Raw genomic sequence first — 14,724 nt, 5'->3', positions numbered from 1 at the left:
GTTTATCACATTAGTTGTCACATATAACAATGTAATGTTAGAACCTGTCCCCCGCCCTTGGACCCACCGGCATACTGTACATTTCTGTGCGATTTGCGCCGCCCCTTCCCAATGTATTCAGGACACGTGCTGGCCATCGCCTGGTTAATCGTAATCGAACGGACCCATTGAACTTTAAACCTACAGACGTGAGGGATTTGACAAGGTAAGTAGCTAAGACATATGTTCATCTACCAATCTCCTAAATATATCAACTGCCGCTGTATGACCTTCATAGATAATACCTATAATCCTTCCTCGCATGTGTTATTTATAAAAAAAAAAAATTGCTAGTTTAGCATAGCTAGCTAACCGAGGGACGCTATAGCTACACTCAATATCTATTGAGGTTGGTTGATTTCACAATTTGCCTATGTCTCTCTCACACACATTCTACTCCGAAACATCTCTATTTAAACAACGCGTCTTAGTTAGACCTAGTTGTTCTTGTTTGCGTTTAATGTTCCCTGCTCTACACTACCCAGTATGTTGCCTGATAAGGATGGCCCAGGTGGTGGTGGTGGCCAGACCTCCTCTGTGGGAGAAGACACATCTGTGAGTCTCTTCAGAGAGTACCTCCGTCTAAAGACTGTCCACCCAGAGCCTGACTATGGTAAATATATGTGAAGCTTTATAGCTATCCTTTTACACTGGCGTGTTTCTTATGTCATGATCAATTTCACATTTTGTTTTTGGTGTCCTACATCTGTCTAATACACGTTATACAAGTGTATTTGACAATACAAGTTAACAGCAAAGCACAAAACGGAAGCCAGTATTTTTTGGCACTGACACGAGTTAATGTTTCTCACCTGCTGTATCAACCAAGGTTCAGTAGAGTCTAGCATGCCAAGCTGTGGAAGGAGACTTTGGTACACCGTTTATCCATGGAAGACATTTGAATCTATTGCAGATAACCTCCTCTGATAACGAGAGCCTTCTATTGTAGGAGTAGGCTAAATAAGTCAAATAAAGCTGGAATAAAATGTCATACATGAATGACATGACATTAAATGTGAATAGCCTTGAATTGAATTGTTTCAGTAAATGCTCCATAGAAGTTGGATTGCCAACTCAGAGTATGTTTGTTGCCTGTGTCTATTGAAACAAATCTTTGACACTTTAAATATACTGTATTTAGGTCAGTTTCCTTAATTCATCAGAATTGGATGGTAAACAGATTCTGGTCTGTAACAGTTATAGTCTATAGAACAATATTTATTTAATTATTGGCCCTTTGGTTGTGTTCATATCTTTGTAGATGCTGCTCTGCGGTTCCTGGACAGAATAGCAGAGGAGCTTGGGCTGCCCATGAAAAAAATTGAGGTGTTTATGTGCTCATCCCTTTGACATGAAACTTATCTCACAGAATATAGTCATGCCAACTCCTGTGAATTTGTTCTCCTCATACCTGTCCTAAGGTTTGCCCTGGCAAAGTTGTGTCCATCATGACATGGCAGGGGACGAACCCTGCTCTGAGGTCCATCCTGCTGAACTCCCACACAGATGTTGTGCCTGTTTACCAGGTGCAGTGACAGTACCACTCACAAGTCTTAGAGTCCTCTGTCACCTTTATTACAAGTGGCAGGAAAGACTCAAGGAAAGAACTCATGTTAATTTCTCTCATTCTAGGAACACTGGAAGTATGATGCGTTTGCTGCTGTCAAAGACGCAGAGGGAAACATTTATGCTCGAGGAACACAGGACATGAAGTGTGTCACCATACAGTGAGTGTGGCCTGGTTGGATTTGTCAACCTTTAGATCAAATGTAGTTGAAAAAACACACACACAAGTAGACAGTTCTGCTGATCAGTCATTGTGTCTTTCATGTTCATGTATTGTGAATGCATGCATGTCTACTCGTTCACTGCCCCCCTTCACTCAACAATGTTCCAGAATACTTGTATGAATACATGGTATGTGATCCTCATAATAAGCTCCTGCTTGTTGCCTTCCATAGGTATATCCAGGCCATCCGAAGACTGAAAGCAGAGGGAAGGAAGTTGACTCGCACCATCCACCTGATGTTTGTTCCTGGTAGGATTTCTGGTTGCTGGCTAATATTGGCTTCAAAACTTCTTCAGTAACAATATCATTGGCTAATTGATTGGTTCCTTTTGTTGTATTTAATGATCTTTAATCTATTTAGGAGTCTTAGTAGTCTGTCGATTATTGGTTGATCATTTTGTTTGGTTTAACCCATGATTAAAGAATGCACATAAAGCGTGAGGTATAGTGCTGACTAACAGCATAAACTGAAAGGGAAATTAAATTAATTCACTCTTTTCTTGAGTGGTTTTGAAGAGTATGGACATTTTATTTCCTTTGTTGAGTTCAGTATTTCACCCATGATATTAAACCACAAAATAGCAACCTAATGAAATGCACAGATACAAATATGGATTTGCATCTTGCTCATTGATTCAGATTTTATTCTCTTGATTTCTTAGATGAGGAAGTTGGAGGTCAAAAAGGAATGGAGACGTTTGTGAAGCATCCAGAGTTCAAAAAATTAAACATTGGCTTTGCACTTGACGAAGGTAAATATACAGCTTTGCAAGGTGAATGATTGAGTGAGTGTGACTGCACTGAATAAGAGATGTGATTTGCTACTATTGTATGCCACCGCCCTAAAACTCACCTTTGGCCATTCATAGTTAAAGACAGAGACACTATTCAGCACTGAAATTCATACTTCCCTAGTTCCCTTTAGCTGTCTGACCATCGTAACCTTCTGTCTATGTACTGTGTCTATACACTCACTGAGCACTTTATTAGGAACACTATACTAATACTGGGTAGGGCCTCCTTTTGCTCTCAAAACAGCCTCAATTCTTTGTGGCATTGATTCCAAAAGATGTTGGAAACATTCCTTTGAGATTCTGGTCCATGATGACATGATTGCATCACGCAATTCCTGCAGATTTTTCAGATGCACTTTCAAGCTGAGAATCTCCCATTCTACCACATCCCAAAAATGTTCTATTGGATTCAGATCCGATGACTGGGAAGGCCACTGAAGAACACTGAACTCTTTATCATGTTCATGAAAGCAGTTTGAGACGACCTTTGCTTTGTGACATGGTGCATTATCATGCTGGAAGCAGCCATTAGAAGATGGGTAAATTGTGGCCATGAAGGGATGTACATGGTCAGCAACAATACTCAACAATAGGCTGTGGCATTCAAGTGATGATTGATTGGTATTAACAGGCCCAAAGTGTGCCAAGAAAACATCCCCCACACCAGTACACCACCTCCACCATGAGAAGGTGTACAGGTGTTCCTAATAAAGTGTTTGGTGAGTGTATATGTATATGTGGTTATAGGTCTTGCCAACCCTGGGGAGGCCTTCACTGTGTTCTATGGCGAGAGGAACCCTTGGTGTGAGTATTGTCCCCATCAGAGAGTCTGGCCCTAGCCGGGACACTGAATGACACTCGCATACCCAGCACACACACACCAGAAACATCCCTCACCCTGCCTTGACTATCTCTCTCCTTCCCTCAGGGATAACAGTCAACTGCCCAGGGAGTCCTGGACATGGCTCCAGGTTTGTGGAGAACACGGCTGCTGAGAAGCTGGTAATTTTCTTTATTTAAGGCAGAAACGATTTTCAATAAATACAGTACTTAAAGGTAGACTCGGGGATATGACGTCAATGGGAAAAGAACGGGGAAGCGCTACCAAAGATCATTTCAAAACGATGACAATCAAGTAACGAGAGGCGACGATCAACTCCGGCACACATATCACGACGGTGCGCATGCGCCGACGTCTAACGAGTACTTACCGTTGTTCACATCTTTACTTACTCCAAATATCTTGGTTAAATGTTGCTGTGACATCATATCCCAGAGTCTACCTTTAAGTTCACACGCATGGCTGAAAACGGCATTCGAGAATGTGGAGGAGGATGAGGATGATGATGATGATGATGTTGATGTCAGTGTCACTTGCTTGTATCTCTTTCCTTCATCTCAGCGTAGTGTCATCAACTCCTTCCTGGACTTCAGAGAGAAGGAGAAACACCGGTAAGACAGGAGGAGAGCCGAGTTGAGCCACTGGAGGGAGCTGTAGCATCTTAAAAGGAGTATGATTTCAACTTTGAAATCTGTTGGTTGCAGATTGAACACCAGCGAGTGTTTCACTCTTGGTGATGTCACCACAGTCAACATGACCATGGTGAAAGGAGGGGTGGCCTACAACGTCATTCCTGCTGAGATGGATGTCAGCTTTGATTTGAGAATACCACCCACTGTCAATCTCCAGGTGCGTGTTTCTATCATGTAGGCGTGATGTTACAGTTCAGTGCAATGTTGTCTTTCACCATTTCAAATCTCTTTCTTTCATTGTCAGGAGTTTGAAGAGCAGATTAAACAGTGGTGTAAGGAGGCGGGTGAGGGCATCACCTATGAGTTTGCTCAGGTCAGTTAATAGTAAACAGCCTGGTTCCAGACACACTTGTGTGTTTTGTATTGAGCATTTAGAAAACACATCAGAGATCAATACAGATATTTATGTTGATAAATTACTGAATGGAAAAAGAAGAGCCTTTACTTAATTGGTCTTATCATTTTTAATACTGTTGTCACCCTCCACAGAAACACATGAACCAGAATGTGACATCCACGGATGAGAGTGACCCCTGGTGGAAAATCTTCAGCACAACCTGCAAAGAAATGTAAGGATGCATCACATGCTGACCTTAAAACATATAATCTCTTTGGTCTTGTTGTTTCCAAACATTTTAATTTAAGCTTTTATTAAATGTCTATGTCTTTGACTCAGGAACATGACTTTGGAAAAGGAGATCTTCCCTGCAGCCACTGATAGTCGTTTCATTAGAGCGGTGAGTGAAAACAACAGTAGCTTATAGAAGGCGATATACTTGTAAACAACATCTCACTTTTCAAACAGTAAGAACAATCAGGATTGTGTGTTTTTCATTTTAGTAATTTAACAGACACTCTTATCCAGATCGACTTACAATACAACTAGTAGTACTAGTACATTTGTCTAAAGTAAGTGAATCAACTATACATCACCGTCATCGCAAGTAAAACGTTCCATAAGAATAGGTGCCAAAAGCAGTCCCAATGCTAGAGCAAAGGAAGAAAACTATTTTCTAGTCCATTTCTTTTCTTTATTTTTTTATTATGCAAAAGTTCAGGTACCATTGAAGTGGGTAAGTAGTAGGAGGTGGAGAGGTCTGAGGAGGAGGAGCCCAGGTGTAATCTAAAGAGATATGTCTTTAGTTTTAGTAGAGTGATCGTGTTGGGGTTTGGGGACTGACCATTGCTTGCATATAGGGAGGGACTGTTCCCTTTACTGCCCTGGATCTTGAATCCTTTTATAGTACTTTTAAATATGTCTCTTCTGAAATTGATAAGATGTTTAGTGACAGTGCACTCTTTACACAGAAATCTCACAGTCATCTTACAGGAGGTGATAAATATGTTTTCTTCCTAGGTGGGCCTCCCTGCCATCGGCTTTTCACCAATGAACCAGACTCCAATCCTGCTACACGACCATAATGAATACCTGAATGAGCAAGTCTTCCTCAAGGGTATCCAGGTGTACGAGAAATTGGTGCCGGCACTTGCCAATGTGCCCGCTCTGCCTGGCGAGGCTTAAACGAAACACCTCAGCCTCACATACTCTTTCACCCTACCTTCCCCCTCTTTGGCACATGTCGAGCTGAAACTTCTCACAGATGAACTAATCTTGAATAATCCAGAAGGGTTTGCAAGCAGCACCAAAGAATGAGATTAATCCATCCAGATATCCTTAAATCAAACTAATCACTTAGCATTTGGCACCATGCCATCTGTATGCATTATTTTTTCTTTGAAGTAACTCAGGATACAGCTACAGTTGCATTACACATCATTGCATCAGTCTTATAACAACATTGTTATTATGAGAATGTGTTTTATGTGTATGTGTAAGCAGTCTTAACAACAAATCAGGGTATCATCACTAGAGGACTAAGAAGATTAATTTAGATAACAAATGCAATTATATCTTAAATGCTTATGACCTTAGAGATTCATTTCATAATTTTGTTTTGAAGAGTAATTTTTATGCTTGCTAAATTATACTGATTTTGTATTTGATAGAGCTGATTTGAATAACGATCTTTCTTTATTAAACTGGTTGATTAAATGTGCCATGTCGGTGGGAATTGTTGATAGATCGATTGCACCATACTGCTACACAGCTTTACACACATTTCAATGATATGATATACTGTGTATATATACAGTTGTGGTCAGAAGTGTATGTAAACCTCTGACCACAACTGTATATATGAGTTACGCACCAGTAACACAGTTAATGAGCATAGGGTGGCCACTCATGATAACAGTGGAACTGTAATCCTCTACATGAAAGTCCAGAGTAGCATACCTCATGAAGCTTAATTGAATGAATGTGTACAGTATGATGCATAAAAGGTGATGTGGAAAATAGAATAACATGTATACATACTGTACTGTATATGGTGCCTGTACTGTATGTTCTGCTAGAAATACAACATGCATAACAGCACTATAGACAGTTCACAATCATTACAGTTCATAGAGCATTAGAACAATGTTTACCAACATTTCTTCAGGGGTGTCCATAGAGACTAGTGAAGGACTCAAAGTGATCAATAATGAAGGATCAGACCGTGGATCTTCATAGTATAAGATGATGTTTTTATTGACAAGACAGGCACAGACAAAACAGGTGCAAAAGCAGCAGACAGGCGCCTCAGAGAAAGTTCTGATACAGCGATCAGACATTTCTCAAAGAGTAACCTCCTTGTACATCCACATTTATACCTAGTTCTACGTCAGATCTGGCCTTGCCCTGATTGGCTCTACTCATAAGAGGGATCAAAATGCAACATATCATAACAGCTGGAGGGTAGTGTTTCAATTAACAGGTAGTTTCATATTTAGCCATACTTTCAGGTTAAGACCTCAATAATGATAAGACCTCAATAATAACCTTTGAAAGCCTTCATTAATACTTGGGAGTGAGATTCCCCTCATAAGACTTCTTATCTTCTTGTATAGGAATCTATTCTAGAGATAAAAGTATTATAAAATGGTAGCACAATAACAGCATATTGAAATATTGCTTCATTCTAATATTTTCCCACTTATTGCATATCACCCTAAGATTGTTGGAGGTCCCATATGTAGTCATTGGCAAAGTTCACAATCTGAGTCATGGCATTCATCAGTAGCACATTCATGTCATTCTCCAGACCACCCCCACTGTAGTTCTTCACAGGCAGGATGCAGTCCAGTGGGACACCCAGCTCATTACTGCATGTATCCATCTGAGAGACAATGGATGACAAGATGAGCTTCAAGTTACTGGAGTGATGATTAGATCAGTTCTGCACGGCCATTTCAGATTTAATATGAAATAAGTAAATTATCTTAGGTACACATCATGTAAAAAAACATTTACCATTTGTTTTATCCTCTTGCTTGTGTAGATATTCCTCAGATTACCGTCTACCAGCTTACAAGCCTTGTCTGGCATGGTCATGACAACAACTTGAGGGATTCCTGTAGACATTATTTAGACAACACAGTCATAATCATGAAAGGTTGAGAGGTTTCTACAGTCAAATGCCACTTAACAGTCATGATGTCCCTTACCCCCATTTAAAAATGCTTTTATTGAAACTATACAGTATGTGCATCATAGTTATCAATATCCATTAGTGATACATACACTGAGACAAATAAGACTTCCATTAAAGCACCTCTTGGCTAATTACTCTTTGTAAAGTTTTAGTATACTTTTTGCGTTACCTGGAACCTGATTCTGTGACATCAGTACGTAGTTGCTGTTGTTATGGCAATGAGAACAGAAACACTGGGAAACATAAAAGGGGGTTTAATGGCTCACTTACCCAGGTCACTGGCAGCCCTCCTGATTGTCTTCATCCTGTTCATGACATTTTCTTGCATGCGAGAGATTGAGTCTGCTGACACAACACTCACCAGACAGTGAACTTTGTCACTTAACTGGGGATTCCCATTATACCCTGATTCCACCTGTGTTAATGGGGATCTAGGATTGAACTGGCCCAGAAAATGAGAAGATGTGTTAGATCTCTATCTGCATTTATTTGTCATGTTGTATTGTCCTGAACTAGGCTCGGAAATAATAAGCTCCATGGTTGGTTAGAGTAGGGTCTATTTTATTTGTTGGCATCAAGGCCACATTTTTACAAGTTTGTGTGTTTGCCTCTGGTTTACCTTATAGCCCTCTGTTAGATGGCCCTTTAGAGCATTGATGACATCATCAGGGTGAATCCCTGACTCATCTCCTGGCTCCAAACCCATGACATCGTTGAATGCAAAGGGCAAACGTGAACTTCCGTCTTTAATATAGTGTGTTTTGTACTGAAAAGAAAAGCATTAAACATGTTGAATAATACCCTAGCTGAGCTAATGTTTTGGTGAACATTTACTGTAACTGTACTAAACATTAGCTCCTCTAGGGTATTATATATAATACAGAACCAATTCATGTCAGAGCCCAAAGAATATAGAACCAAATCCATTGAGCTTTGTTTGTGCTCAATGAATTTGGTTCTGTATTCCTCATCTATTGGAACTTACAGTTTTCGTGAAGCTTATGCTTGATGTGGCCACCAGCGCAATAGATGTTATACGCCCTTGAAAGACGTTATTGATCGAGTTGATAAAGCTGGACTTCCCGGAACTAATTGGTCCATGTAGCAGGATTCTGAGGTGACCCATGTCTTGATCATTCAGCTGAAACTGTTTCAGGTTATCAACCATCTGTGTTGTCTTACTGTCAGAGGCAATTAAGAGTTACTGTACCTCCTGAAGTAATGGAAAATGAAACTATGTAACACACTATGTAACACATCACTGTTTTTACCTAATTGTAGTGTATAGTACTGTACCATTTACCAAAGGCCTATAATGACCGTTGCATTTACCATAATATGGAGGAAGTGGTCTATTGAATCCATTTTTTACAGGAAATGTAACTATTATCATTACTACTACATTATCAATCACATTGTCAATGTTAGCATATTGCTTTAGTCTAGTCTGTTGCAACCTGTTGAGAAACACATGTTCCAAAGGCTGTTGTTGAGAGAGGAATAGTGTAAATTAGTTTTCTTCTAGTTAAATTGAAGTTAAAGCTGATAAAAGCTTTGGTTTCCCTCTTGTGTTGTCCTGTGAAGTGAATCTGCTTCAATGTCAGTCAATACGTACTTCCATTCTATTGTTCTCCATGGGCTGCTAAATGCTGTATGACACACAAGGAAAATATTTTGATTCAATGAACTTTGCTCTGATACCATTTGTGCTCTAAAGTTCCAAATATCTCTGAACTTCTCACCAAAACCATTGATTTTCATTTTTACAATTATTTTGTAAGAAATGTTGTACTTATTGCATAGCATACTTAGATCTTGTTTGTTTCACCATGCAGACATAAATACATTTTTATTTCTGACACCAGATTTGACATTTTGTGACAATGAGCACTTGAATACAGTTGACTATCTGAAATACCGTAGCACTCTCAAATGTGTTTGCTATGCCGAAGAATGTAGATATCTTGATCTAGTAGAACATATCTAAATTAGGACTGCTGGACTGGTGGTGAACTGCAAATGTGTATTTATCTTATGTGCACCAGTAAATTGTGGACAGTAAGAAACAAATAGATGTCACATGCTGTGTTTGCCACAGAGATAGAACAGTCCTTTATATATGGTGTACACAATATTATGTCCTTACTTGGTGATGGTGGTGGTGGTGGTGTCTGTGAAGAAAATAGACCACCCATGTCTACTTTTCTGAGGGAGAAATACAAATAAGTAATTAATATGTAATGTACTGCAGGCAGCTACCACAGTAATCAAACAGATATTTGGTCAGATATGAGTGGAGTGGATCCTTCAATAAGAGACATGAGCCTCCTTGTTACAGAAAACTAAGGGATGTGAAACTGACAAAATATAGGATCAATGTAATTTGTACAAGCCTTTACCGGCCCAAATGAAGACTTTCGTATCTACAGTACCGCCTAATATTCAGTTGAAATAAATTGCAACATAATAACGAAAACATTGTATTATATACCAAATTGGTTATCATATAACAAGTCTAATCTTTACTAAGTTAAATGTAATTAATTGAAATAATTTGAAATAATTTTTAAATTAATTTTGGATTAACATAATAGAGTTGTCTTCCACGTGTCATCTCCTGTTCACAGTAGGTTTGTCGCAGTTGTCAATAACTTGTTTTTACAGTAGCTTCTTTCACTTTCTCTTTCTGTTACCGGATATAGAGCATCAATATGACAGATGTGGTGTATACACATACAGCTCTTTCTTTAATTTATTCTATTTCTTATAAAGCAGGACCGTTTAATGTCTAACCGTTTCCTTGTTACAGAAAACTAAGGGATGTGAAACTGACAAAATATAGGATCAATGTAATTTGTACAAGCCTTTACCGGCCCAAATGAAGACTTTCGTATCTACGGTACCGCCTAATATTCAGTTGAAATAAATTGCAACATAATAACGAAAACATTGTATTATATACCAAATTGGTTATCATATAACATCCCTAATCTTTGCTAAGTTAAATGTAATTAACTGAAATAATTTGAAAACTTAATTTTGGATTAACATAATAGAGTTGTCTTCCACGTGTCATAATAGCTTTGATGTCAGTACTGACCGCGCTCAAGTGAACTAGAATGTATAAAACAATAATGTTACATAAAATGTATATTGGCAAAGAAGCTGTACAGTTTACGCTGACATGTCTCAGATTTATCTGCAGTAAGGAGGCAGAAGACTTACCTTGTTGATGCTCTGACTGAGAATGCGATTGTGAAACACTATTTGTATCGTTTTTCAGCCTTTACTTTCCCTTTCTCTTGTGTTACCGGATATAGAGCATCAATATGACAGATGTGGTGTATACACATACAGCTCTTTCTTTAATTTATTCTATTTCTTATAAAGCAGGACCGTTTAATGTCTAACCGTTTCACTTTTATGAATGGAATTATTCATGAAACTCCTCCAAATTAAACAAACAGTGCACTGTATGAGCACCGTCATACGACTATAGGCCTATAGCTGTGCAAATGCAATTACACATTTTAGACCGTTCAAAATGAGAGATAACAAATGTTGTTTTCCCGAGATAACGGGATCATTTTCTCGAGATCTCGAGAAAACAAAGTAATGGGCACGAAACATTAGCGATTCGCCAGCCACAATATGACTTCCAGTTTTCGTATTTTGCCTTCAAAATACAAGTCCTCGGTAAAATGCTATGGGCCGGTTTCACAGACAAGGTTTAAGCCTAGTCCTGGACTAATTCACACTTTCAATGGCAAGGATGCTTTTTAGCATGAGGATGAGGATGCTTTTTAGTCTAGGACTAGGTTTAAACCTTGTCTGTGAAACCGGCCCATTATGTATAATATCAAATCAATCTTTTTTGCAGCTTTGCATAGTGCATACAGTGAAAAAGGAATAATGGGGGAAATATAAACTAACAACTTATGGTGCCATGCTGCCAGTACGTCTGCTTCAAGGTTCGACGTGTTGTGCGTTCAGAGATGGTCTTCTCCATACCTTGGTTGTAACAAGTGGTTATTTGAGTTATTGTTGCCTTTCTATCATCTCGAACCAGTCTGGCCATTCTCCTCTGACCTCTGGCATCAACAAGGCATTTCCGCCCAGAGACCTGCCACTCACTGGATATTTTCTCTTTTTCGGACCATTCTCTGTAAACCCTAGAGATGGTTGTGTGTGAAAATCCCAGTAGATCAGCAGTTTCTGAAATACTCAGACCAGCCCGTCTGGCACCAACAACCATGCCACGTTCAAAGTCACTTAAATTACCGCCAATCACATGTATATATATATATACAATGAAGAATATTATAAGGTGGAGGACATTGAGAAATGGTTGGAGCTTAAGTAAATAAATGTAGAGAACATAACTAATATATATTTTTAAAATTGAATAAGAAATCATTACTTTGATGGTATTATTCTTGTTAATTTGCTGGTGCTCATTAGTTTTAGATAGAGACTGTGTTGTACATCCAGCAACACTATATTTTCCACATCCTTCTAATACAACAAAAATTAACATGTTATCACAGGAAAACAGAGTTAAAATATGTATGAATACATAGCCTTTTAGGGCTTCTGTAGATATGCAGCACACAGTATTCCAAACTTGTTTCAAATAAGTTCTGTGGGGGAATATTTGAAATGTTTCAATTGTTTTGTTCCATGACAATTACATTGCAATACACATTATATTAATATGTGTGATTTAGGTCAGGTTAATTATGTTGTGATCATGTTTTGAACTTTTAAAACATTTTAATTTTTAATTGAAGAAATGATGATGGTGTCCATGCAGTGAAGGATTAGCAACACACTTAATAGCCAGGGGAGGTGAGGAGGCTGAGTAAAGGCTGTCTCTGAAGCTGGTAAGAGTTTCTTTATTCAAGGCTGAAACAATTTTCAATACATATTTAAGTTCACACGCAACATGGCTGAAAACAGGAGGATGAGGATGGTGAGGATGATGATAATTATGATCATCCCTTATCTCAGCGTAGTGTCATCAAGTCCTTCCTGGACTGCAGAGAGTGGACTGCAGAGACTGGACTCATTCCTGTTGAGATGAATGTCAGCTTTGACTTGAGAATACCGCCCACTGTCAATCTCTATGTGTGTGTAGAGGGAAGTAAGAATGCACTCTAAGAGTATTCAAACAGGGCCAGGAATACCCGAGACATAGTAGCTTAGTGCTCTTTGCAGGGTTGTGAAATATTGTTGTATTGTTTATTGTTCAACTTTCTTGAGCATGAGACAATATTGAAGCTGTTCATACAAAGGTAACTAACTAGCTAATAACTTTATAGCTTTAAACATTGTAACATTTAGCCCATTTTTAACCACTAAACACACACACACACACACACACACACACACACACACACACACACACACACACACACACACACACACACACACACACACACACACTGACCATTGACATCCAGGCCACTGCCACTGTTCCTAGAAACGTCCTGAAAAATTGACAGAGGGAGAGTGAAAACAATTGACAGACTTCCAGAGTTTTTACAGAAACACTGCAGGAGGGACATGACTAGCACACAGTCATAGAGTGCTGACTGAGTGCTGATTGAAAATCTTACAGTAAGAACATAGTGTAATGGTTAGATATAGAGTAGTTTACTACATAATGCTCTTAAAGTAATAACCAATCAATTGCCAATCAATTTCAGTAAGACCATAGAGTAGTAATAACTTGATAGTTACTTGATAGATTAATGTAGTAATTCCAGCTTAGTACATATCATTTTAGTGCCCTAGTGAATATAGTTTTACAATAGTAATAATAAAACACACAGTTATCGACACACACACAAGGACACGCAAGGACTTATACTATATTCTACAGCAACTCACCTGGTTGATTCCACATTGATTGGCCACTTTATCCTGACATCTATGATGGACATTCATGTCACAATCTAGGAAAGAAAGGAAACTCAGGTATAGACACACACACACACACACACACACACACACACACACACACACACACACACACACACACAAACAGTTGCCTACCATTACACTTGAGGCCCTGTCTGAAAAAGCCCCACAGTAAACCGCCACAGTGGTCACAGAAGGTAGGGATCTTGTAGTTTTTGGTCTCGAAGTGGTGTGGCATGTCGATCTTGAATTGCTCCTTCTAAAATAGTGGACACACACTCAACTCATCAATGCTGAGACCCAGCGATGCCAGCAGAACCTGCTTGGTCCTGGGCCACCTCATAGGCCTGCACACCTGCATCATCTCTTTCTCATCCTCTCCTTCTCTTTCTCTCTCATCATGTTCCTTCTGTCTATAATGTCAGCAGGGTCCTTTGGCCACCATATCTCTTTATTTCTTCTCCTGCTCTCTCTCTATTGCTATTTTAAAGCCCCTCTGTCAGTTAAAACACAACCATTCTCACCACCCCTAAAACACCATCAACTGTGTTTATTTATTTTTTTTGCACATTATGGAGCATTTTAAATGTGAACGTGCTGCACTAATGCACCTAATATAAATGGGTCAGCACTACCTCCACTCTCATTGAGTAAAGCAGATCAAACCACATCACATGTAAGACAGTGGGATGTGATATTTTGAGAAATCCTCACTTAGAACCAAAAGGTATAAACATAAGTCCTTACAAGATTATAGCATTGGCGATGTTACATTCTGGGTCCCGAGATTACTTTCTATCTGGACATTTTTCAACTTTCTCAAAATGGCCAATATACCTAACCGAATGGCTCTAAATTGTATTTTCAACTGTCTTTGCAGATCAACAATAAGAAACAAGGGCAGTCCAGCCTGGTGAAAAATTCACCCCATGAGATGGTGGAGAAGATGGCCTCGGATGTAGAGAACCTACTGACCAAGAAGCACAAAGCACTTGATCTACAGTACTGTACTGTACGTCAGCAATTTGCCTTTACTTTCCATTATTGTAAACATGCAGTAAATAAAGACAGTGAATAACTAATGGGATGAACAAACAAACATGCCGTATAT

The 14,724-nt window shown here is 39.0% G+C and overlaps 2 protein-coding genes across 3 annotated transcripts; one reads left to right on the top strand and one right to left on the bottom strand.

Annotated features, from left to right (window-relative positions):
• The first annotated feature begins 100 nt into the window (after positions 1 to 100).
• On the top strand, positions 101 to 6,202 carry LOC310803331 (aminoacylase-1A-like). Its single transcript, XM_083668066.1, has 15 exons — positions 101 to 205; positions 525 to 652; positions 1,301 to 1,365; positions 1,461 to 1,565; positions 1,672 to 1,766; positions 2,001 to 2,077; positions 2,491 to 2,580; positions 3,370 to 3,426; positions 3,551 to 3,624; positions 4,025 to 4,074; positions 4,168 to 4,312; positions 4,400 to 4,468; positions 4,645 to 4,724; positions 4,832 to 4,892; positions 5,513 to 6,202. The coding sequence occupies exons 2-15, from the start codon at positions 526 to 528 to the stop codon at positions 5,675 to 5,677; spliced, it is 1,260 nt and encodes a 419-aa protein (XP_083524192.1). The 5' UTR covers positions 101 to 205; position 525; the 3' UTR covers positions 5,678 to 6,202.
• A 521-nt stretch (positions 6,203 to 6,723) lies between these two features.
• LOC310803224 (interferon-induced protein 44-like) lies at positions 6,724 to 10,986 on the bottom strand. 2 transcript variants are annotated; one of them, XM_083667921.1, is made up of 8 exons: positions 10,917 to 10,986; positions 9,838 to 9,896; positions 9,307 to 9,340; positions 8,677 to 8,872; positions 8,311 to 8,457; positions 7,962 to 8,133; positions 7,511 to 7,611; positions 6,724 to 7,376 (listed from the first exon to the last, which is right to left on the bottom strand). In XM_083667921.1, exons 2-8 carry the CDS (start codon positions 9,884 to 9,886, stop codon positions 7,209 to 7,211), a joined length of 867 nt encoding a protein of 288 aa, XP_083524047.1. In that variant the 5' UTR covers positions 9,887 to 9,896; positions 10,917 to 10,986; the 3' UTR covers positions 6,724 to 7,208. The 2 variants fall into 2 exon arrangements, with proteins under 2 accessions (XP_083524047.1, XP_083524048.1); XM_083667922.1 differs by lacking the exon at positions 10,917 to 10,986 and having other exon boundaries at positions 8,677 to 8,838; positions 9,838 to 9,888.
• Between the last annotated feature and the right edge of the window lie 3,738 nt (positions 10,987 to 14,724).

The sequence above is a fragment of the Argentina silus genome, assembly GCF_951799395.1.
Source record: "Argentina silus genome assembly, chromosome: 4".
Classification (NCBI taxonomy): domain Eukaryota; kingdom Metazoa; phylum Chordata; class Actinopteri; order Argentiniformes; family Argentinidae; genus Argentina; species Argentina silus.
The sequence above is the reverse complement of the archived record's forward strand: the minus strand, read 5'-3'. Positions and strand labels throughout refer to the sequence as shown.

What these genes read in the sequence shown, in the direction of transcription:
- LOC310803224 (XM_083667921.1), bottom strand. Translation starts at nt 9,886, where the DNA reads ATGGGTGGTCTATTTTCTTCACAGACACCACCACCACCACCATCACCA. An exon ending in TGGAGAACAATAGAATGGAA is followed by an intron (nt 8,873 to 9,306) that starts GTACGTATTGAC and finishes TGCCTCTGACAG; the next exon opens with TAAGACAACACAGATGGTTG. An exon ending in GCATAAGCTTCACGAAAACT is followed by an intron (nt 8,458 to 8,676) that starts GTAAGTTCCAAT and finishes TTTTCTTTTCAG; the next exon opens with TACAAAACACACTATATTAA.
- LOC310803331 (XM_083668066.1), top strand. Translation starts at nt 526, where the DNA reads ATGTTGCCTGATAAGGATGGCCCAGGTGGTGGTGGTGGCCAGACCTCC. An exon ending in TGCCCATGAAAAAAATTGAG is followed by an intron (nt 1,366 to 1,460) that starts GTGTTTATGTGC and finishes ACCTGTCCTAAG; the next exon opens with GTTTGCCCTGGCAAAGTTGT. An exon ending in ATGAAGTGTGTCACCATACA is followed by an intron (nt 1,767 to 2,000) that starts GTGAGTGTGGCC and finishes TGCCTTCCATAG; the next exon opens with GTATATCCAGGCCATCCGAA.